This window comes from Mytilus edulis, chromosome 1, assembly GCF_963676685.1.
Source record: "Mytilus edulis chromosome 1, xbMytEdul2.2, whole genome shotgun sequence".
NCBI classification, from domain to species: Eukaryota; Metazoa; Mollusca; class Bivalvia; order Mytilida; family Mytilidae; genus Mytilus; species Mytilus edulis.
The window spans coordinates 56,633,112-56,658,880 of record NC_092344.1 but is presented as its reverse complement, the minus strand read 5'-3'; the positions used below and the strand labels follow the sequence as shown (position 1 = coordinate 56,658,880).

The window sequence follows — 25,769 nt, the reverse complement described above, 5'->3', positions numbered from 1 at the left end:
GAGTCAGTGAATTACACAGTTTCACCATTAATGACAAACATTTCAGAAAAGAGCAAAGAGGTTTACGGTTGTTGCCAAATATGCAGTTTCTTGCCAGACTCAAACTTTAAATAAACCGTGGGGACCAGTATTCATTCCCAAATTTGAAAAATATGCTACAGATCCAAACGATTTACCGCTGTGCCCTTTTAGAGCACTACTAGCTTATGTTAAAAGAACTGAGGTTTTGTACAAATCATAAAGACTCTTTATTTATAACATATCAATAGAATCATCACGAAGAGGCTTCTAATAATTTCTTTGCACGATGGATTATTGAATCAGTTAAATATGTATATGAACATGCAAATACAGAAACTCTACATTCAGTTAGAGCTCATGATACCAGAAAGCTACACGTATCAACTTCTTGGACTTTATTCAATGGACATTCCTTTCAGAAAATTTTAAAAGTAGCTCATTGGTCAAATGAGACTACATTCACCTCATATTATTTGAAGGATGTACCAGATTTAGAATCTTTTTTTGCAAAAGCTGCAATTTCGCATACGGCAAACAGAAGACAGAAGAAGTATTAAGGTAGATATTTTTTACTTATTGGTTACTTTCTTCCTCTAACCCAACACCTTTGGGGTTATGGTGCAAATTTTTTGCAAATGTTTTTTCAGACAGGTAAGTACAGATTTTGATATAAACTATGTGTTTTTAAAGTGAAAACCTTGTTTATAATAAATCTGTACTTACCTGTCTGACCCTACCCACCTCCCCACAGGAGGAAGTAATTTTGTTATATAGTATATATATTATTATTTCTGCCTTAGGTAAAGTGATCTTCTATTCGGGAGATCATTAAAGGGAGATGATTTAACCGTTAGCGATTGCAATGAGTTACCAAGGGATAATTGCAAATTTTTTTCAGACAGGTAAGTACAGATTTATCATATACAAGGTTTTTACTTTAAAAACCACAATTAACCGTACCAGTTAAAGCTGGATATAGCATGTAAAAATGAAGAAAAATTGAAAAGAATATCCTTTATTACTTGGCTATTAAAATGTAAATCTCAAATTTCTATATAATGCAAATTGTAAGACTCCTATTATGGTGGCAGGGGTTGGTATAGCACAGCAATATCAGTTTAACTTACTTTACAAATCGGATTGATACAAAGCACTAACACATTTTGTTTAAGATAAGTAAAAAAAAATATATTGGGTAGTTGGGATATTTGGAGTTAACACCAGCTTTAAAATTAGAACACATGTTTATTATGAGGAGAACTCAATATTTATACCAAATTAGTGTTTTGACCAACATCTCAAATTTAACTGAACACGTTAAAGCTTTTGTTAAAGATACTTTGTGGTCATGTCAATTTGAAACTACATTTACTTTCATATCCTCTAAGTTGTAATGCCAACTTAAGGTATGACCAAGGATTCAGGGTTCACTGAAAATGGAAATGTGAAAATGTGAAATCATGGCATGACGTCGTAAGGAAATATGCTATAATTTTATCTTTATTAAATATTCAACATTTATATAACTATATACAATATAACACAAAAGTAGTTACATCACAACGAGCAAGTATATTCCATTCTCAATTTTATGTCATATATATTCCATTCTCAATTTTATGTCATATATAACTAATCCACAATTAATTTTTGAATGCATTTACACCTTCAGATTTTTGCACAAGTAGAATATCCCTTAAAGACTTGTTAGCATACATCGTGCTATCACAAATATTCATGAAAGCATGTAATGCAATGTTTTGAAAGTATATTTAAAAGCTAAATAAATCCACTTTATTGTTCATATTTTTAAGTAAACTCTTTCTTTTGAAGATACAAATTCTAGAAACCAATAAAATAAAATTGATAAAATAAACATTGACAGCTTTGAATAATCCAAACAAATTTAACATGAATATTTCTTTCTATGCTTCTGATTAACAATTATAAAATTAAACCAACACTTCTTGTTGCTGAAACGTTTTAAAATCTGCTTAGTCAGAACATGGTATAACAAAATGTGTAATATTTTCTTCTTTTTTTCCATACATATCCCTAACAATGTGATTAATAATCTCCATATTCATAGGTTAACAAATAGTACAAAAACAATAATGTGCTACTTGTATTATGGAATCAAGTTCTATTAATATACTAGTAGATGTTTGCCAATAGATATTAACATTTTTCCATATTTTGCAGAGTTCATAATCTTCAATATGAAAACTATAGTCAACTTTCATTGCAAACAGGATAATGACAAAGTTTATTTATAGGTTATAAATACATTTCTTTTGTAGGACACATATAGATAAATGAGCAATTCTGGTTTTTTTAAACAACAGTTACATTTATTGACCGATATGCATTTTTTTCTATTTACATTTTTTTTAAGTAGTTTCGGTTCACTTTTTATACCATAATTATAACTTTACGAACTACATATAGTCCAGCAGATAGGTGAATAATTGTGCACTTTGTGTTAAAAGCATAAAATTTGGTAGAAACATAGTTTGGACCATTCTAAACAAAATTAGATATGGAGGCAAGGTTGATTTGATCCACTTCCGGTTTTATCATAAAAATGGCGGACATGCATTTGATAACTGATTAATGGTTACCCAGCAGATAGGTGAACAATTGTGCACTATATTTTAAAAGCATAAAATATGGTAGAAACATAGTTTGAACCATTCTTAATAAAATAAGACATGGAGGTAAGCTTGATTTTATCCACTTCCGGTTTTATCATCAAAATGGCGGACATGCATCTGATAACTGATTAATGGTTATTCAAATCTCACAGCTGGTAGCCAAAGTTTGCTGTGTAGACTATAATATTTTTGTGTATTCATGGTTTGAAATAATGTATCATTTCTTTAAAACCCTCGGGGTATTTTATTCAGAAATTTGTCACTTCCGGTAAAAAAATATCACAAGTAAACGTAATTTAGAGACTAAATACATATGTTTGATAAAAAAAAAAAGCAATGTTGTCCTAAAAAAGGTTAAAGATCATTGACCTCTGATATTGTTCGATCAAACATCAGCATAACGAATCGTTCGATTAATTGCGTAATAGTGGTGTCGACATTCAGAGTACTCACCTGGGTTGCGTCCAATATCGTAGCGGCTACAAAGGGCTATAGTAGATGTATGACTATTGAACGTGTATCTAGCCTAGCTGCAACATAGATAATAGATAGCAGCTAGACTAGCTACTCGTTCAGTAGACAAACATCTACGTAGCACTACGTAGCTGCTACGATATTGGACGCAACCCTGGTCTCTCATAACGGTGTATACTCTTGTGACAAAATTCAATACCATTCATGTATTCCTGTTTTTTTCACCTTATTCAGCGATCTATGCCACAGTGTCGAATACAGTGAATGCATGGAAAACAAGCAATTCATATGCTTTTTCTTGTCCTAAAAAGTTAGCAAGCTCATGAATTGAAATGTATACGAAGTGGTTTCCAGTCCCAAAGCAACCAATTAATATCAACTGCATTGTCACATGAAACAAGTACTAATAAATCTGTTACAACTGTAGCAATGATTCTCATCTCGAAAATGTTTTCATCCATCTGTTTATTTGACAGAAAATGAATGAGCTCTGTTTTGTTTTGATCTACACGTGAGAAGCTCTATCAGTTTCGTGGTTAGCATGTTTGCCTTTGACAACGTCTCCTTGTACTGTCAATCTTTATATTGTCTACAATAGTTACATCTTGTCAATTGTTCTAAAAAGTAAAATCACAAAAATACTGAACTCAGAGGAAAATCAAATCGGAAAGTCCCTTTTCTATTCAACGAACGACGAATAGTATCAACAACTGCTGAGGGAGCTATATGTTTAATTGGTATACAGAACAACAAGTTCGTTGCTGTCTTCAAGAAATTGATTTCCTAACTCTTCTATCACAGAAGCTACATCATGGATAAACGACATTTGAGCTCTTAGTTTCTGCTCATGGTCAGTTGTGTTCGTTCTCTTCATCATGAAATCGATATATGACTGTCCCTCTTGTATTTTCGCCCCTCTTCTCAAACTGTTTAGCAAGGCTTGCCATTTCTTGTCAAGCTGCCATCCATCTTCGCAGGGTTACTGGGTTATCTGTTAACAGTGCCTCCATCCGACTTAACAACATGTTTATTTCATGTGTTCTGTCAGACAGTGAACCATTATTTCTAAGTGCATATGTTTCTTTAGATGCATGATGACTGATCTTTGGAGATTTAACGTTAAGGATTTGTTTGTAGCTGTTAAATATAAATATCCAAGCAATCGTTGGTGTTTCCTGCTTATAAGAGTCGGTTGTTATATATTGTCCATACAACAACATACTAACAAGAGCTACAGGAGATCTTGGAACATAATTCTCCTCACAGTTCACTGGAAAACTACCGTCAAACCAAAATGTAACAATAAACATGTCGCTGCGAATTATTGTTACTGCTTTATAAATCTGAATTTAGTTTTAGTCAAAGGCATCATCACCTGCTTTCTAAAACGAGGGTTCTATATTATATTTGAAAGCAAGTTAGTTCTCTCTCTCTCTTGTTTTTATTCCTGAATACCAGGTAAATAAGCCAGCATTAGATATAAGAAGTTGTATGGGTGCCATTGAGACAAATCTCCATCCAATTCAAACATGTGAAAGCTCTCTCACAGGCAAACAACCCATAATTTTAAAATGTAAGAAGTCTATTCTTTCATCTTGAATTATGAACTCTGTCTTCAATGTCAACATCTAGATTCCTTATTTGCCTAGAAAAAAACCTGACAACTTTGAATCTTGGTGCTAAATATTCTTTGGTTATGGAATCTTCATTGTAGCTGATGATGTCAGCTAATGCGATTCCATGGCTTATTCGTGCATCTCTTCCTTATTAAGTCTCATCTTCACTAGAGACTTTTGATGCCTGTCGATAAAGATAAGTAAGACATTGGACATGATATTTCGTTTCTTGTACAATGAGGTCCCCAGCACTTAGCTTCTCTAATAAAGTTGTGTACTGAAGCATTTGTACACATTGACCGTGCGGGTGGGTTTCCAGCTCCTATTGCCTGTTTTTTTTTTTTTTTTTACATATCATCTGTATCCTTTTGATGTCTTATTTTAGCTCTCTTTAGTTCTGTGTTTAGATGGCAGGTCTTCTGCCATTTGGCATTGATTTTGTACGTAGTACGTGGAAGACCCCTGCCATCATATTGTGTATACAGATGGGTCGTAGACGGTAAACATGGAAGTTGTTTGTATTTAACGAGATTTCCAGCCATATCCGGCACCAATATTGTTACACTTTGAGGGTGTAGGGCATTGCAGCTATTCGTCTGTCATATTTTGACAAATTATATATTTAACATTGAGAATAGAAATAGGGAATATATCAAAGAGACAACAAACTGACCAAAGAGCAGACAATAGCCGAATGCCACCAATAAGTGTTCTATGCAGCGAGAAATTCCAGCAACCGGACGTGGTCACCAGCTGGTCCCTATACAAATGGTGTACTAATTCAGAGTAAATGGATGTCACACTAAATTCCAAAGCATATAAATGAACTAAATATAAAAAAGAAGATGTGGTATGATTGCCAATGAGACAACTATCCACAAAGACCAAAATGAAACAGACATTAACAACTATAGCTCACCGTACAGCCTTCAACAATGAGCAAAGCCCATTCCGCATAGTGAGCTATTATAAAAGGCCCCGATAAGACAATGTAAAACAATTCCAACGAGAAAACTAACGGCCTTATTTATGTAAAAAAATTAACGAAAAACAATTATGTAACACATAAAAAAACAGCAACCACTGAATTAAAGGCTCCTGACTTGGGACAGGCACATACATAAATAATGTGGCGGGGTTAAACATGTTAGCGGGATCCAAACCCTCCCCCTAACAGTGGTATAACAGTACAACATAAGAACGAACTATAAAACTCAGTTGAAAAAAGGTTAACTCATCAGATGGACAAAAATACAAGTGGACGTGGCCTGGGTACTTATACATCCCGACACAAAAAGACACAATGAACAGATCTGAGAGTACTCGCAGTTATCTGACAGCTAGTTCAAAGCCACTAACAACTAATAAAAAAATCATGCAACTAAGACTAAACTATCAATCCGTACACATCCAACATCCAATGGATTTAGTGTAAAGACGTCATAAACAACCAGAGAAAAACCTGACCTTGTGCAATGCTAAGTTACAGGTATCGACAGATTGTAGTCCAGTCAACCTCTTCAACATTTGGGGACGAACTACCTGGTCTTCGATTATCTGATGCCTCAATAAGTTTAAATCTTTAAGAGCTCATCTTTCAATTGTTATTTAGACTCTTGATTTATCGAAGTGTATGTCTATCTTCATTCAAATATAATAATGAAACAGTAGTGTTCACCATATCAATTGAATTTTAATGATCTGCAAAGAAATAAATACCTGATTCTATTACACCATTCTTCTCACTTTTTGCAAATTAAAAGTCAACATTTTTCTTGAATTTTGACATGAAATTTCGACCGGAAGTTAACCAAACTCATCCAAATTGCTGCTTCAGCAACACTGAAACCCATCTAATACGATGCAGATCAATTAAAACATCAGTTCTTTTAGTTCAAACTAAAAAAATTGAAAGAGAATTAAGAAAAGTTGAAATTTAAACATGAATCCGCCATTTTGGATTTTACCGGAAGTTAACTATGTTTCCAGCTTGCCTCCATATCTAAAATTGAAGAGTATAGATAGAAGTATGTTTGAGCAAAATTTGGTGCTTTTAACACGAAGTGCACAATTCCTTCATATATTGCACCTATCTGCTGGACTAATAACTGTCACAAACAATCAGACGTCTCCGTAATTGCACTGAGATACCCTGTATCAATAGTAGTAACGGTCAAACCATTCCAGAATATTTTGAAGCCGGAAGTATTACGATATTTCTCCACTCTAGACAGTTAAATTTTAATATTTAAAGCGCGAGGCTTGCCGAGCTTTTTAAATAATTAAATTTAACTGTTGAGAGTGGAGACATATCGTAATACACGGGTTACAGTGTTTGAATCTGTTTCTCTAATGATTTTTATCCTTCCGTTTTAAAGATTTGAGAAAAGTTGTGTACTTTTGATGTGACGTCATCAGGCATGGTCGCCTTTTTTCATGACGTCACAATAAGAAAATTCAGGAGAACAAATTCAACGTCACAATAAAATTTCAACCAATCATTTGCCGAAAACAGATTTTTCACTGGTGTTGAGAAATATTTTTCTCACACCGGTTAGAAAATAAAATGTGAAAATAGCACCAAAATAAGAGAAATATTTTTAAAACATCAATCGTTTATGTCTTTTTTATCATCATAAAACGTCCTTAATTTGACGTAAAAAACTAACAATTCTGAAAATTGGGCACACGCTTTTAGTTGTCTAATAAATATGCATATTTACTGTTAATTAACTTGTAAAGGTTGTGCAAGTGCCTGTAAAACTTGAGATAAATATATAAATATATACAATGTAAAACATATAAAAATTAAACAACAATTATGTGTACCTAGTACACGGATGCCCCATCCGCACAATCATTTTCTATGTTCAGTGGACCGTGAAAATGGGGTAAAAACTCTATTAAAATTAAAATTAGAAAGATCATATCATAGAGAACATGTGTACTAAATTTCAAGTTGATTTGACTTCAATTTCATCAAAAACTACATCGACCAAAAATTTCAACTTGAAGGGGGACAGACTTACGGACGGACACACGCACAGACCAAAAAATACAATGCCCATAAATGGGGCATAAAAACAGTCTTTAGAACAGGGAAGAATTGTCAATGACAATAAATGCATAAATTTGTCATAGATGCAAACCTTTTTCGGAGCGAATAACGTACGGAAGCCGAAGGCAGATAATCTATACACACATCTTTTGACAAGCTCTAAAATTTGCTATATATATTTTGACACTCTTTGATCGACGATATTTTGAACCCATTAATATTCATATATTGACTATTAACCTTGCGATTACACATAAAGTGTTTACATATCTTACCCAGATCAATGACCATAACTGGATACTTCATTGGTGAGTTTATCCCAAACACCTATCTATAGATGGACTGGTATATGATAAACGAATTGGTTAAACCCCATCCAGTCAAGTGAAATAAATCAAGTAGTACCAAGTCAGGAATATTACCGTTTTTTTATTCACCATTAATTTGAATTATTTGAGCTATTAATTTTGCCAATTGTTAAAGGACTTACCATTTTGGACTTTCCTTGAAGTTTAGCATTTTTGTTTTACTTCTTTCTGCACATGTAGCATGTAAACAAAATTGTATTAAAGTGCAGACTGAAAATTCCCTTTAAAGTGTCCTTGGAAGATATGTTTATAGCATTCAAGCAAATAAATCTTCGATTTTAGATTAATTGAACCTAATATAAACAATTTTAAAGATTTACCTATATAAACTGTATTAGTTATAAAAGAGGGACGAAAGATACCAGGGGACAGTCAAACTAATAAATCGAAAATAAACTGACAACGCTATGGCTAAAAATAAAAAAGACAATTAGACAAACAATAGTACACATGACACAACATAGAAAACTAGAGAATAAGCAACACGATCCCTACCAAAAACAAGGGGTGATTTCAGGTGCTCCGGAAGGGTAAGCAGATCCTGCTCCACATAAAGTACGATGACAGTGAACTGGAAACATGTTCGCATTAGATAATGAAAATGTTGATACTTTCATTTACGTTTATTTGAATGTTTAAATCTCATAGATTTCCCGTTCATATTTCTATGTAGCTTGTGCATATCTTTTTGGATGAACTGGATGTTTACATTCTTTAACCTCGCGAAAAATATAATATGCATGGATGCGTTTTATTATTGGTTCGAATTTTTCACTAGTAAATGTTTGCTATTCTAAAAAGCTAATTATCCAGAATACTTAAATTGTACTATTGGTATAAGATTTTTTTATCTTAGATATCTATTTTTAGATCTATCATCTGCTGTACATCACATATTTTTAAAAACAAACGCAGGTTTGTACATAAAAAAAAATGGTATTTTCATCCAATCAGAGAACAGATCAGAGACAACACATATATATGCGTTACCATAGTTTAGCATTATGTGATTAATGGCGGACAGTTCAAAACTATTATCGACTACGCCAGAAAAAAAGTTATTAAATATTTTGCATGCTTATAGGGTAGATATCTAAAGTATAATTATTTTAGTTTAAGTAGCACGTTTTCCTGGAAAATAGCGCACAAACTTTGAAAAAAATGCATATATCATGTAAATGTTGTAAGCACATCGTGACATACTCTCCTTTTTTCACCTTCTTCTTATTCATGTTTTAGATTCTTGAATATATTATTTCAATCTCGTTAGATTTCACTTTATTACTTAAATATGCGGCAATGTTTAAAAAACCTTTGAAGTTTGCAATATCTAATGGTGTCAAACCATCTGAATTACAGATGTTTACATCGCATCCCTTATTTAACAACAATTGAACTGCTGAACAAATACCCCTATCACATGCACAAAAAAGAGGTGTTTGCTTATTGGCATTACACAAATTTATATCACATCCACTTTCAATTAGAGTCTGTACTATCTCCATGTAGTCACCAAGTACAGCTATGTGTAGTGGAGAGAGTCCGTATTTATTAACACTATTAACATTGCATTTTCGCAGTATTAAAAGTTCAACAATACTTTTACATCCATATGCACAAGCTATCGCCAAAGGAGAATCTTGATTATTGTCCGATTTATCAATATCGCAAAGATTTGTGTTCAAAATTATTTCCACAATGTCGACATGTCCTTTCTTACATGCTATGAAAAGCGAGGTTTGTCCATCAAGATCACAAATATTTACATCGCAACCGTTCGAAATAAGCAATTCTAAGCAAGTTTTTTGATAGCTGTAAATTGCTAAATGTAAAGGTGTCTGATTATAATTGTCACAAACGTTGATTTCACAGTTGTATGAAATTAGTAACTGCATTATTTCGATATATCCCATTGTAGCTGCAATATGTATGGCAGTTGTTCCATGAACATTTGCAGTATTTAAATTACAGCCGTGTGATATCAAAAGATGTGCTATTTCTGTATTACATAACTCGCAACTTATTGTAAGCGCGTTGTTTTTAAGGTTATCACAATGGTCAATTTTACAGTAATTTGCATTTAAAAGAATTTCAACTATGTCAGCATTTTCATCTGCACAAGCTATGAGCAAAGGGCTTTTACCTTCCGTATCAATGCAATTGACATCGCATTGACCTTCGACAAGTAATTTCACACATTCAGTATGTCCAAATCGACAAGCAAGAAACAGTGGTGTTTCTTTCGAATCGTTCTCCTTATTCAAGAGTAAAAATTTCACGAGCATTTTTGCAATTTCGAACTGTCCGTTATCATATGCAAATAAAAGAGGTGTGAACTTCTTTACCCCTATAGTGAATGTTTCATTTATATTACCTACTTTGTAAGATTGCAGTAAACATTGCATTAAATCAACCCGTTCCCAGGTAACTACCGTTAAAAGTGGACCATTTGAAGATGATAATTCATGCGAAGCTTCATTATCGTATTCATCAAAACTTATTTGTGTGTCAAAGAATACATTCCTCAGAGCACCACCTACTTCTGATTCTGTTTCTGATACTTGTTCACAATTCATTCTTTTTAATCGTTCTTTTTCAAGAAAGGTAAAAATCATGTTACAGTCACTATACGCACTCAAAATCAATGGCCACACATTGCCTGTTAAAATAGAAAATGTGCCACTTTGTTTAAAACACAAAGATATAATTTTTTCTTGGTAAAATAACGTCTTTGCTATTATATTGCAGAAAACAGTGGAAAATTTTCTGCCTCTAATTTCTTCCTCAATTCTTCGAAAGTACAACTCTTTGTGAGTCTCATCAAGCATAATTACAAAATCATTGTCTGTTGTTATTTCAACCAAGAATTTAAAACTCATTCGTTCAGCAATGAAAGTGCTTCTTCCGTATTTCAGGATAGTTTTCAGTAACATTTTTCCAATGAAAAATGCAATAAAATCGAACACTTGATCATGTATCGCAGAAAACGAACATTCGCTTTCTTTAATAAATGTTCCTTTTAGTGTTTTTAGACTGTGCAAAACAGAACTTTTCGACGGCCTGCTTGACATGTCTAATTCCTCAAACACTTCTTCAAATATTTCGTTAAATCTTCTATTGCTTCTATCCTCAAATAAAATTATCCTTAAATTGTTGTTAAACAGTACTAGTAAAACAAGACCAAAAAAACATTCTATGTTTTCCGTGGCCATTTCGCCTAATTCTTTTTCAAAAATGTCATAAGGTTTTTCAAAGAAGCCAGGATTAAAAGTCTTTTCTGCTGATAGTTTACATAGAAGAGGAAACATGTCTGTTTGCGCAATGACTTTTTCTGGTAACTGGTCCAAACATTCTTGATTCAAATGACACAATCCTATTTTATGTTTCTCGTCCAATTCTAATGCCATTTCATCAGAGAGAAGATTACAATCTTTCATTTCAAATTCATTTATAAGTTTTTCAAATTGTTTAGTTTTGCGTATATGCAGTCTGCAAGTTGCAACAATGCGTAAAGATGTCTTGCACTGTTTAACAACTTGTTTGATTGAACTTTTTAAACTCATCCACGAGTCAACATTGTGCTTGTTGATGGAAAATTTTCCACATATATCATCAATAATGACTATCTGATTTCGTCCAGATTGACAAAATTTCAAAATATCTGATGGTTCATGAATGGGTAAAATTTCGTACTCCTTCGTATCACGAAATAGTAACCCAATGTGATAGGCCATTGCGCTTTTCCCCATTCCAGCGCTACCACTGATTACTACAAATGATGTATGCATAACGGTCTCCAAAACTGTTTTAACAGCTGATGTTGGAAAGCATTTATCATTGCTTTGTTCCCAATCATCAACTTGCAATAAAAGGTTATCTATAACAAAAACATTTAAATTATTCATTTATTTTAAATGATACAAGATAATCTAAATGTACATCAAGATCACACAACACATAACGTATAATTTAATGTCACTTTTATTCCTACTGGATAAAAGAAATTACAGACAGCCGTCACTGAGACAGAAAACCAACGAATAAATAACAAAGAAAGACATGTTTAGGCACATGAGTACGTATAGGGGTAAAACTTGTAATTGTGACTGACATTTCAAATATCCGCCTTCATAATGCAGTGGTGTTATAAAAATAACACCTGCATCTTCAACAATTGCTACTTTTTAGTAAAATTCATTATTAAAATGGAATAACTCTATTAAGAGTTAAATGACAATTTCAGTCATGTTGAGATATTTGAAGATCTTAACCTACTGTTCATTTTCCCCTTTAAAAGTTTCTTTTTCTAAAATACAATTTTCAAGATAAAAAGCAAAGATTAAAAAAACTAGAGGCTCTTAAGAGCCTGTGTCGCTCACCTTGGTGATGTGTTTGTAGATCAATATCATACTTTACTGATTCTTGCTACTTAAAATTTTCTCTATCTGTAATGAACTTGGCCCTTTAGTTACAGAGGAAAACATTTTGTAAAAACTTGCCAAAATTTACCAAATTAATGAAAATTGTTAAAAATTGACTATAAAGGGCAATAACTCCTTAAGGGGTCAACTGACCATTTTGGTCATATTGACTTATTTGTAGAGCTTAATTTGCTGAACATTATTGCTGTTTACAGTTTATCTCTATTTATAATAGTATTCAAGATAATAACCAAAACCGGCTAAATTTCTTTAAAAATTACCAATTTGGGGGGGGGGGGGGGGACCAACACAACAACCAGTTGTCCAATTCATCTGAAAATTATAGGGCAGATAGATATTTACTAGATAAACAAGTTAATCCCTTGTAAGATTTGCTTTAAATGCTTTGGTTTCATAGTTCTAAGTCAAAGTCTACATTTTACCCTATGTTCAATGTTTAGCCATGGCGGCCATCTTGGTTGGTTGGCCGGGTCACCGCACATATCTTTTAAACTAGATACCCTAATAATGATTGTGGCTCAGTTTGGTTAAATTTGGTCCCGTAGTTTCAGAGGAGAAGATTTTTGTAAAAGATTACAAAAATTTAAGAAAAATTGGTAAAAAATTACTATTAAGGGCAATAACTCCTTAAGGAGTCAACTGACCATTTTGATATTATTGACTTATTTGTAGATCTTACTTTGTTGACCATTATTGCTGTTTATAGTTTATCTCTATCTATAATAATTTTCAAGATAATAACCGAAAACGGACAAAATTTCCTTAAAATTGACAATTCAGGGGCAGCAACCCAATAACCCATTGTCCGAATCATCTGAAAATTTCAGGGCAGATAGATCTTTACCCCCGTCAGATTTGCTCTAAATGCTTTGGTTTCAGAGTTATAAGCCAAAATCTACATTTTACCCCTATGTTCTATTTTAAGCCATGGCGGCCATCTTGGTTGGTTTGGCGGGTCACCGGACACAATTTTAAATTAGATATCCGAATGATGATTGTGGCCAAGTTTGGTTAAATTTGGCCCAGTTGTTTCAGAGGAGAAGATTTTTGTAAAAGTTAACGACGACGGACGACGAAGGACGACGACAGACGACGACGGACGACGATGGACGACGGACGCCAAGTGATGAGAAAAGCTCACTTGGCCCTGTGTCCAGGTGAGCTAAAAAGGAAAAGATAGTCATTAAAGTGCAATAACTTCAATAAGGAGTCGATTCTGTTCATGCTGACTTAATTGTTAATCTTGTCCTCCTGATCTTTATTTTCCTTTTTAAAGTTTCTATCAATCTAGTATAGTTTTTAAGATAATAGGCAAACATGGAAACACCGCCATTAAAGGGCAACAACTTTAAAAAGGTGTCGACTGCCGATTTCGATCATGTTGATTATTTGTAGATCTTGTCTGCATATCATTTTTGCTATTTAAATTTGCTGTCGATCTGTCATAATTTTCAAGATAAAATTCGTTGATTAAGTCAATAACTCCTTTGCGATGCCTTATAATCAAATAAAATGGGGACGACGTTAGCATATAAAAGACCACAAAATGACAAATGTAAAACATTTCAAACTAGAAAAAAATTATAACAATTAATGATATTATTCTTGAATGTCAGTTCTTGATGAAACCCTTAAATGTTTTACCAACAGCTGTATCCTTAGACAAATCCCAGCAAAACTTACTCTTTCCTATACCTCGCCTTAATGGTCAATATATTATGTAGTCCTTTGTGCTTAATGTATATATTCGACGTATACAGTAATTTATGTTGAAACTTGAATAGATCTTTTCTTCAGTGGATTTTTCTGTGCATAATTTTTTTTAATTTTTCACATTTATCTATGTCTCATGATGAAAGGATTTTTATGGTCTTGATAATAAAATATTTTACTAGAACTTAAAGAAGCGTTCAGATATAATTCGACAGTCTAGTAGTCTTACGTTCTGAAATGAGATAATACATAGGAGATCTGTATACAGGTTCAAAATTACGGAAGCCTTTAAGGTCCATGTTAATTTACTTTTTACAATTTGATAAAACAATTTAATAATTTTATATAACAAATTGTGAATTTCGCTAAAAATAGTATAATTTTATCATAATAATGATTAATTAAAAGTTGCAATACCCGAACTGGCGCATTTCGTGTAAAATTGATGGTTCATCTGACGTCCGGTGACAAATATATTATGCATTTTCAAAACTCAATTTACAGGTTTAATGTTTCTATAACCAACTCTCCTCCCATTTCCCTTTTATTAGAGACAATTTTTCGGGACTTGTTTCTCAATTTCGTATATGTGACCTGGTGCCTTAGAACGAACAAATATAAGAGAGAAAAGGGGGTCTATATGATCAATTTAAATTGCATATTTTCAAGTCAAAGCGGAACGAAGAGTTCTAATGACATGTAAGTGTTTTAAGGAACATAGGAACATAGGAACATGCAAGAATATAAAAATGGCTTTTCCTTCTTAAAAAAACCTAGCATGTATAAAATTCCAACAGGATATATTGACCCAAAGAAGTATATCGACCTCGGACTTCTTTCAGGTCAATATATTCTGGTATCGACCTCATACAAAGGCTATATTTGTATAATATCAAATGGACAATTTTTTATATCAAATTGATAATTTTTAATATCAAATTAATAATATCAGATTATTACATGGCATTTTTCATATCGCATGTATTATCAGCCCTAGGTTCAATATCAGCCCAAGAGCAACATGGACTTAGACTAAAAAACATATAATTTTTACTGTATGACAATAGCATCAAATTAACGGAAATGCCATATTTTTCGAATTGGTGCTTAGCGGGCTAATATTCTGATAATATCAAATTGATAATTTGTTATATCAAATTAATAATTATAGTATAACTAATCGCCGTATTTGAATATCAAAAATAAGACAACGCGTGACCGAACGACGCATGGATTAAACGAGTGCGCAGCACGAGTTTAATCCATAGCGGCGTTCGGTCACAAGTTGTCTTATTTTTGATATTCAAATACGGCGATTAGTTATTCTTTTTATTACATTGGCAAATGGCTTTTTTTTTATAAAATTAATGTGGAAAATGTAAGGAACTATATCTTTTTCCTACGCATTGACAATTTGTTTTGATCCGACGTTATCGACGTCCTGACATTAGTTGTATCCAATTGTAAAAAGTAAATAAGCATGACCCTAAAAGGCTTCCGTACAAGATGAAAAAATACGAAACCACTGTTTCTTTTTCTTTTCGTGACTGAGAAGAGGATAAGCAAAACACTAAATGACTCTTGTAGAGCACCACTAATCATCGCTTTAAATTTACACTTTTGCGTCTTTTTGTGGTTAAAAGGCATTCCTGCGTGTGAACCACGGGATGATGGTTGTGGTCAAGTTAGGTAAGATTTGGCCCAGTAGTTTCAACGGAGATGACCTTTGTAAAAGTAAAAAGACGACGACGAACAACAGAAGATGGACACCATGTGATAGCAAAATTTCGGGTGACGTAAAAACAATATGGCAATAGGTCCATGATAAAAAAAAAAATTAAATGCATTCCCATTTGTTAATTTAACTTTTCCTTAACCGTTTTATACATATATATAGACTGCAGTGTTGATTGGATGTTGAATCAATCGAGTTGATATCATGGAAAATGGTAGTATCGGTTACCCAGACGCTTGAATTACATAAATCAAACGTCGCTATATTCACAATCCGTCTGGGTGATCGAGTCTAGGAACATGGTAAATAAACTCATCAAAGATACCAGGACTAAATTTTGTATAAACGCCAGACGCGCGTTTCGTCTACAAAAGACTCATCAGTGACGCTCGAATCCAAAAAAGTTCATTAAAATGCCAAATAAAGTACGAAGTTGAAGAGCATCGAGATCCAAAATTCCTAAAAGTGTTGCAAAATACAGCTAAGGTAATCTATGCCTGAGGTAGAAAAGCCTTAGTATTTCAAAAAATTCAAAATTTTGTAAACAGTTAATTTATAAATATAACCATATCACAATTTACCTCCCTTGCAATCATATGTTATAATGTAATCTTAGAAATGAATCATAGTAGTGGCTGACTTTTGAACGTTTTTGAATTAAGACAGGCACATATTTATTAGTGTTCCCTGGCGACCCAGATCCCTAAAACATGAAGTTGCACATATGTTGAATTGATGCACCTGCAAATATGGAATTGTTTGAGGATTTTTACAGCGGATGACCGTGAGAGCATTCCTGTGTATTGCTATCGCCTATATTTCCATTACGTAATACAGATATTCGTTTTGGGTTTTTAACCGATCTATGAATATGATGAATACGTAGACATCATCAAGTGCAAACTAACATTCCTTATCGCTTGTTATAAATTCATTTCATCAATAAATACTCAACAAATACTTTTTAAAGAAGATATATTAATAATATTAAAATATTTGGGTATATAAGTGAAAAATCATTAATATCTATGCACACGCATGCGGGAGAATATCTCAAGAACGTTTGCAATCTTAAGGAACGACAACTCTGCATGGATAATTAAACATTTTTTCCAGGGAAAAAAAATGCCTACTCAAATCCATTCTATTAGTAAAATCGAATTATTACAGAAGAGTGACGTGTCTACCATGCACTTGCGCTGCACTGTTATTGATATAGTAGAATAGTATGTTATACAAATGTATGAATATTATATATACATGTAACTGTAATATACAAGTATTAATATAATATGTAACAATAAACCAGAGTATACTGATTTGTATCACTACAATATAATAGCCATTACGGTAAGAATGAATTCCCTGTCATTAATTTATCATCTACGCAATTAATATCTGTCTATTAACGTTAACCTCACTTTCAGGTATAGAGATGTGATTTTGTTTCTGAGCGTTACAAGTGCTTGTCGGACCGGACCATCCACAAGAACCTGCGTTCATCCGATGTTCAGTACTTCAGTACTTTTGATTTAAATTTCATATTTCTATCATATATTATTCTATAATTTTTAACATGTCCAGTAAAGAGCTTTTGTCATTGGTTAAGAAACATTCTGCCCAACCTCGGCATTTAGTTTATGGTCTCTGCTCTTAAATTTTACGGATATTCTGAATTATCGATAATTTTATGCAAATACATATTTCAAAGCTACGATAAAATTCTATTTTTTAGCCAGGAACATATCAGTTTTGGTAATTTTCACTTAGTTTTTTCCAGGGTTTTATTTCATGTCTAGTGTTTTATGACTTGAAGTGCAAACTACTAGTATATATCATACGACTTAGTATAGGTAAAGCTATTATATAAACGCAAAACAATGTCTAGATTCGCTCGCTAGTAATTACAACAGAATAGTACCTGTTGGTACAAATATAATCCTCCGAATGCACAAGTCATTATCAACTATCTATCAGTTACCTTTTGTATTATCTTTACTCTCTTGCAGTTGATTTATTTTTTCCTTGGCATATTGTAATTCTTCGTCAACTTTATCATATTCTTTTTCAACTTTTTCCAATCTTCTCTCTTGTTGGGCAAATGATAAGATGACTTCCTTGTTTGAACTGTCAAGATCTGAAGACATCAAAATATCACATTCCGTCTTCAACAATTGACCACCAAGTCGTCCAATTGCCTAACAAAGTAAAATCAAACACTATTTAATTTATAAGCTGGAATCTATGGAAGCGCATATGGTACACCCCTTGTAAAGTTATTTTGTTGCTAATAAGTCGGAATTATTAGTTATGTTGTGTGTTATAAGCTGGAATCTAAGCATCATGTGGAGTCAACTTGTCGGAATGATGAAGAAATAATTGCATTACAATGGCGACTTGCTAATATAAATGTAATGACATAGTAATAAGAAGTCGACATGATGAATTCAACTTGTTAATTGATTAAGTCGACAACTTGTTTATTTGAAGATGAGGTAAAACCACGTGACTACTTAGGAAAAACATAGGTCTATTTTAAATCGATTTCCATATTTCGTTTGTTTAATGTGCTTCGGTTGTGTGCGTTATTTTTTATGGAAAGGGGGAACGGCAGTCAAATATCAGAAAAACGGAACCTTCTGTTGTATAAGATTGCTGCTGTCAGTGTAAAATTGTAATGTTGACTATAAAAAGTCAATTTTTCTGTAACATACAAGATTTAAAAAATAGTGTTTTTTTTTTGTAGATGCTTCATTTTGTTTTATTAAATCAAAGCATCTACAAAAAAACCCATTTTTAAAAATCTTGTATGATCTAAAAAGTTAACTCCTATAACAATGCATGGAGATTTACAAAACAGTTTTACTTACTGCAAAAAAAATTGTCCTGTTCCCTAGTATCTATGTAGAATCGCAGTGAATTATATCGAAGGAAGAGCACGGGGAGGGATCCGCTAGCTAAATAAAATAAGGAGATCAGCAAAACCTTTACCGCATAGTTAGCTATGAAAGAATCCGAATTGACATGTAAAACTACATCGGCGGGAAACCTAACAATCTAAATGACGAAGACGCCGACGCCACTACCCAATAAAGTTGTGAGATCTGGTGTGATTGCCAATGAGACAACTAGCTATGTTGACAAGAGTTTAAATGAAGAGGATGTCAGCAAACGGTCTTTAACAAATCGTATAGTCGGCTATAAAAGACCACCACGTGGAAATATGAAACAATTCAAACGAAAAATGTATCGGCCTTATTTATAACAGAACAAGTCTGTGAGCGCTCAACCCTAACCCAAACCTGGGACCGCCGTGTCACAGCACAACAAAAACCATAAAAAATCAGCTGTAGCTGGATAACTCAATAGATCGGTATTACTGGCCAATATATATTCATTAAAATCTGGCGAAGATCCCGAAGAGTGTAAAATAACCCGCTACGCGCGTTATTCAGTGTGCACCACATTTTTTATGTTATTTCTTCATAGACAGAAAAAATATTACAGTCATTCCTTAAATATCTTTTTACCCCGCATCATTTTTTGTGACGGTCCTAAGTCATTGTTAGTCTTGTATGTTTTATTTTTAATTTTGTTTCATTTATATGTTTCGAAGTTTAATATGACGTCCATTTTCGCTGAACTAGTAAACATATTTTTATGGAGCCAGCTGAAGCCCGACAATGGGTGGCGGATTTTCTGCATGTGTTGAAGACCCATTGGTAGCCGTTGGCTGTTTTCTGCACTTTGGTTTTGTGTTGTCAAATTCCCCGTTTTCATTCTTAATTTTATCAATTTACCTCATGAGTAATGTGTTCTTATACAACTATAATAAAATTAACGGTACAATTTTTCTGCACCAGATGAGCCTTTTGACAATTTTAATGTCTCTTCTGTGGTGATAGAGACGAAAGTATAAGAAAATCATAATCTGAAGACGAACGTCGAAGAGCTGATAAAACAAACAACAACCAAAAGCCGAACCCGTACTAGAAATCAGAACAATGCATGAGAGAGTCATATTCCTTAAATTCCATTTTATTTATTATTTAATGAATGACTATTATCTATTTTGAATTTATTGAACCATAAAACTAATTTTTGACTCTTCACATTGAATAATCCGCGAAACTAATTTTTGACTCTTCACATTGAATAATCCGCGAAGCGGATTATGTCAAATGTGAAGAGTCAAAAATTAGTTTTATGGTTCAATAAAATAAAAATAAATTATTGCCATTCATTATAAATAAATTTCTATCAGAAATAAGGCTGAAAGAACGTTTTATATTATTTATATAAACAATAACAACGTACTCATATGTTGGCGTATGAATACACAACGCCAGAGTGGGCGTGTCGCCATAACAATTGACAACATTGAAAATAAAACTAATAGTTTTAACCAATCAGAAGACAGTAAATAAACCAAATTTATTTATTATCTATTTTAATCCAGGTGTGTCTATCGTTAGTTTATTTACAACCACCTGGTCGGTGTCATTGCTCTGGAGGTTTCCTCTCTTAGAGGGTTACATCAGCCCAGTAGTTAGCACTTAGTCCTGAGTAAGCTAACAAGATAGTGACTATTTTTATATTAGATTGTAAGCATTATATTTGTGAAGCCCTTCGCCAAAGTACAAGTTAGTAAATGAATACAGTATCTATATGTTGTTATGAAATTACCTCACTAGCATTTTTCCAAATCGCTGGAAAATCGTGTTTACTTATTTGGCCATTGGTGTTATGAGCGATCCAGTTTCTATAATACTTTATTCTGGATAAATCTGCTGCTTCGCTGGTATTTGTTGCCAATGAAAGTGAATCCTCAAATTTCATCTTTTGCAAATGGCGCAGTAAACAAATCATTAAAGTAAGATCCATGTCCGTTGATTTCACCGTCATCGTTCCTATAAAACAATTATTAATTTTATTTTAATCTATGATATCAATTATATTCAACTACTAACACATTGGTTACATTAAGGCAAATTTTAACTATACTATATATAAAAATATTACTTTTCGCGAACCATTTAGGTCGCGGAAATTCCAAAATATGGCATCAGTAAGGAGAGTTGTACAAATAATGTGAATACACAGAACCCCCATCCAATTCATCTTTAGCTAAAAGTATTCATCATTTTCTATTTTATATGTACTAACAATATTCCATTTTTCTATAATTTGGATTAAAATGTGCAAAAATCTGAGTTAAAATAGGTCGAATGCCCCAAATAAACAATCCCTGATTGGTTGAAGCACTGTGGCGTCGATGTAAAGCATAGCAAGCCTCGATGTAAAGCACACGCTTCACAGGAATAAGGAGAGTTTTACAAATAATGTGAATGCACAGACCCTCAATCCAATTTATGTATTGCTAAACATAATCAAGTGTTCATCATTTTCTGTTTTGATTCTGCTAACAACATTCCATTTTTTCTATAATTCCAATTTAAATATGTGAAACCCCGCAATAAAAATAGATGGCCTCAATGATGTAAAAGCAACGCAAAAAATTTCCGTTAATATGTTAACATCTTGAACTTCGACCCTGGGTTCAAAGGGTTAATAAACCGATTCACAAATAGAGATATCCTTTCGCTCAAATGTAATCCTTAGTGAAGTATACAGGCAACTTCGTTTACAGAAATATATATACACTTTATCAGTAATATATTGTCATGCTTCTGCATATCCACGTTTTTTTTTTATGCCAAACTTCAGTCAAATTCAATTCTATACAAATTTTATTACGTAAAGCAATAGGAGTAAGAATATTTTTAGCGCCAATTTAACCAGCACCATCGCCAGAATCAAAATTGTTTATCGTAATCATTGTGAAATTTCACTTACATAGGGTTTATTAATATAGGGTAATTTTGGTAAGTATGGCTTATTTATGTTAAAGTTCTCCAGATGTGCTTCTCTAGACATCTTTGACGGTCAGTTTAACCCCATTTATCTCAATATTATCCCCGATGACAGAAATGTCAACCCGACCTATTCGTTTCAAAAGTGAAAATCTATTTGATGAACTAATTTCTTCTAAAACTGTACATGCATTATTTCTGTATTATTTGATAACCAATCACATTCCCGTTGCATGATAATTGGTACTGTATGAGTGAACTGTGTAGTGTATTGCAAGATCGATGCAAATTGTGACGTCAGTGAGCGATCACGTGACATTATTATTTGTAAACAAACCGACTCCTCATGTAACACGTATCTCAGTCTGAATTATACATTCAAAGTGCAATCAATCTTTCAATCGCTATTTCATGATATTTTTGTGTCTGTTTTTTGGTTTGCATATCAGTAGTCGAAGTAAATTAAAGGTTATTATATAAAATTATGTGTCTCTTTTCGTCTGTAGTACATGCGTTTGATGTCAGGTTTGTACGCATGAAATCTCTAGTCTAAAAAAACTAGTGATAGAACCTTTAAATAAACATATAAGCAACTGTCTAGGGCCAAGTATTAAGGAAGGTAAAAAAAAAACCCCAGTATTGGTACTATTATACGCAGAACCATAAACAGATGCATAGACAGACCCAGGAGGTGGCAGTGGCGGATCCAGAACTTTTTATTGGGTCGGGCCCACTGACTGACCTAAGAGGGGCCCGCTCCAGTCATGCTTCAGTGATTCCCTATATAATCAACAAAATTTTTCCAACGAAAGGGGGGGGGTCTGCCCCCCCCCCCCTAGATCCTCCTATGGGTGGGAAAAATTTAGTTGATTATATAGAAAATCATCAAAGCTTGACAGGAGTTGGCAACCCTTTGGAAAGTCAGAGGCCACCCCTTTATGAAAAGTGCTGAATCGCCACTGAGATTTGCAGCTTTTCTTTGTAAAGATACATTAAAATATTAACAACTCTGATTGAGTAAACAATTTGATTCATTTTAGCTCATTAGCCGGGCTCACTCGCTAAAAATATTCATTGCGGCTCACTCGCTAAAAATATTCATTGCGGCTCACTGGCAAATATTTTACAATACTCGTGTGTAGAAAAACTGATAATCTATACATGTGTCTGAGGAGAAGTTTTCAAGCTTGCTTTCGTCTGTGAAAACTGTCATAGGCCAAGTTAGGGAGGTGATAAAGCCAGGAACAGAACGATAAGCAGATAATCAGGTTTTTTTACGTGTAGATCCCTTGAAATATCCCCTACTGAGGATACAATTTAATTCACTTTAGCTCTTTAGCTGCACTCACTCGCCATAAAAGGTTCATTGCGGCTCACTGGCTTATATGTGTGAAAAAGCTGATAACCTATACATACATGAGAGTGGTAATGCCCTTTACCGTCAGGCCTCAAACAGTCATTTTCGGCTACCGTTAGCTTCAAATAGGTTAAAATTTAACTGTGATTCATCAAAATATGTCTAAAATTTAACTAAAATGTTAGAATTTTGAAGATTTCAGTAATTTAGCATGACTTAATGGTGCTACAACCCGATATATGTGCATTGTATTGTCAAAAACAGACCATATTTGGGCGTTTTTCAATAAAAACGTACTTTCTTGTCCCAGCCACTTTAAAAAAAATGTGTTTGATCTTTGCAAGTAATTTTTGCAGTCAGTACATTGAATTATATATAACATTTTTAAGCAAAGAAACAGTTTATTTTTTAGAGGGATTGATAAGATATTGATTCCTGAATGGTCCAAAACAACCAAAATGGCATGTCCCTAGACCGCCTGTTCAACATTCATACTCTCAAATATCGTAAAAAAATGTAGAAATAAATATTAATTTTACTTAATATAAGTTCTTTATTAATTCAAAAGTATGTTTAGAGCCAACATATTTTAATAAACAGCTTTTAACATAGGATTTTTTATTTTAGAAGGTGTGTCCCTAACACAATGTCCACTACGAAACGAAGTCATTAAAACTTGCTTATAAACAGTTTTATAAAATCAATGTAATTTTTTGTTTGCAAGAGATATAAACATTAGGGTCTTACAAAAGAAGTGATGCTTTTATAACGGCAATTAAACTGTTGGTAAGAAAAATTGAGCACATCAAATGGACCAGAGTGATACCGTATTTTTGTAAATGTCCACTACGAAAAGGGTCAAATCTCCTTCAGTAACTGGTTTTAAAATTATGAAAAAAATATAAGTGTACAGCTTAATAACGCTTTGATGAATACAGTCAGTCTTGTTACTATTGCAATATTGGGGTTGTGAGAAAAAAATAAAACATGTGAATACGTCCACTACGAAACGGTCCCCTACGAAACAAGTTTGGGAGAAAAACGTTTCGTAGTGGACACTACCACTACCATGCAGTCTTTTTTTACTCTTTTTTCAATTATATTCGTGCACTGCAAATAACAAAGGTTAGTTTCATGTAATTTTTATTATGTTTTTATTAACATAGAATAGGGTTGATGTCAACTACGAAACTTTTTGTCCACTACGAATTGGATTTGTCACCTACGAAACGCATCAAAATGTCCACTACGTAACATGAGTTGTACCTTCATATGTGAAGTACTGTCTAATCTTTATCGATAAAAAATGGTTCTCCAATTCAGAAAAAAAAGAGATTTTTCTAGTATATAAAGTAAACAAACTGGAATGTCTATAGGAAACATTTAAAATTGCAAAAATATGTGTGTTTAGAAGCAGTTTCGTAGAAACAGTACACAAATTATGAAAATAATATAATTTTAAAAGAGTATTTAAGATTGCACTTTTTGTTTACAAACAGGTCTATAATAGAGGTATTCAAAATAACTCTTGAAAATAAATTTTAGACTAGTTGATTTTCCATTTTTTTAGGTCTGAAAGGAACGCTTTTATTGAAAAACGCCCATTTATGTAGCAGAAGCATTCAACTGTCCAATAAATAACTAAAAGTTTACATTTTAACAATTTTGTAAAACTGTTATATTTTTGGGCCAAAAAGGGGACTTACCGGACCTACTCCGACGAAGTAGAATCCTAAATGTTCATAACTCTTTAAATTTACAGACGAAACGTAGCTTTTAACATACCAATTAATAATCCATGGCTGCGGGGCGGGTGTTCTATGTTCCAGAGCAGTTTACATTATATCTTCAATAGTGTGTATATAAAACGTTGGCCTACCTTGTGATGGATAGAGTATATCTATCTGTGACTTGTTCAGGACTTTTTTATGTTTCAGAGATTCCAGTTTTCCTTTTGACTGGTTCAACACCACGTTCAATCCACAAGGTTGGAAATACTTATCAAACACCATCCGAACAGCTTTCGGTGAAATTCTAATCAAAAGATTTGCAAATCTAAGGAAATTGGTCTCTTCCTCTGTTAGAGACGGCATATCAGCTACTTTAGACAAAGCCATTATTCTAAACGTTCTTGAAATATAATTATGTATGATGTTCTATAAAAAAAAAAATCACCATTAATTTACGTTATAATTTTATTATTTCATTTACGATAAGGAGATGTAGTATGATTGTCAATGATGCAACTATCCACCAGAGTTCCAATGAAATTGATATTATTAGTTACATAGTGTGCTAGTGACGTAATACGGTATATATAGGGTCAGTAAATTCCATGTGGGGATTCGAGCTTTTTAGGGTCAGTAAATTCCATATGGGGTGACCCCATATATACCGTATTACGTCACTAGCACACTATGTAACTAATTTATCTTACCGACTATCTTAACGTGAAAAA

At 33.2% G+C, this 25,769-nt stretch overlaps 1 protein-coding gene across 1 annotated transcript; it reads right to left on the bottom strand.

Moving 5' to 3' along the window:
- Positions 1–5,112: 5,112 nt before the first annotated feature.
- On the bottom strand, positions 5,113–25,428 carry LOC139523859 (uncharacterized). Its single transcript, XM_071318246.1, has 5 exons — positions 25,191–25,428; positions 20,768–20,991; positions 18,063–18,279; positions 10,570–12,068; positions 5,113–5,361 (listed from the first exon to the last, which is right to left on the bottom strand). The coding sequence occupies exons 1-5, from the start codon at positions 25,426–25,428 to the stop codon at positions 5,113–5,115; spliced, it is 2,427 nt and encodes an 808-aa protein (XP_071174347.1).
- Positions 25,429–25,769: the final 341 nt, after the last annotated feature.

Coding starts and splice junctions, on each gene's coding strand:
- LOC139523859 (XM_071318246.1), bottom strand. CDS start 25,428: ATGGCTTTGTCTAAAGTAGCTGATATGCCGTCTCTAACAGAGGAAGAG. Junction 12,069..18,062: donor GAGTAAAGATAATACAAAAG/GTAACTGATAGA, acceptor TTTTTGTTATAG/ATAACCTTTTATTGCAAGTT. Junction 5,362..10,569: donor GTTTACTGCAATCTTACAAA/GTAGGTAATATA, acceptor AAAATATGACAG/ACGAATAGCTGCAATGCCCT.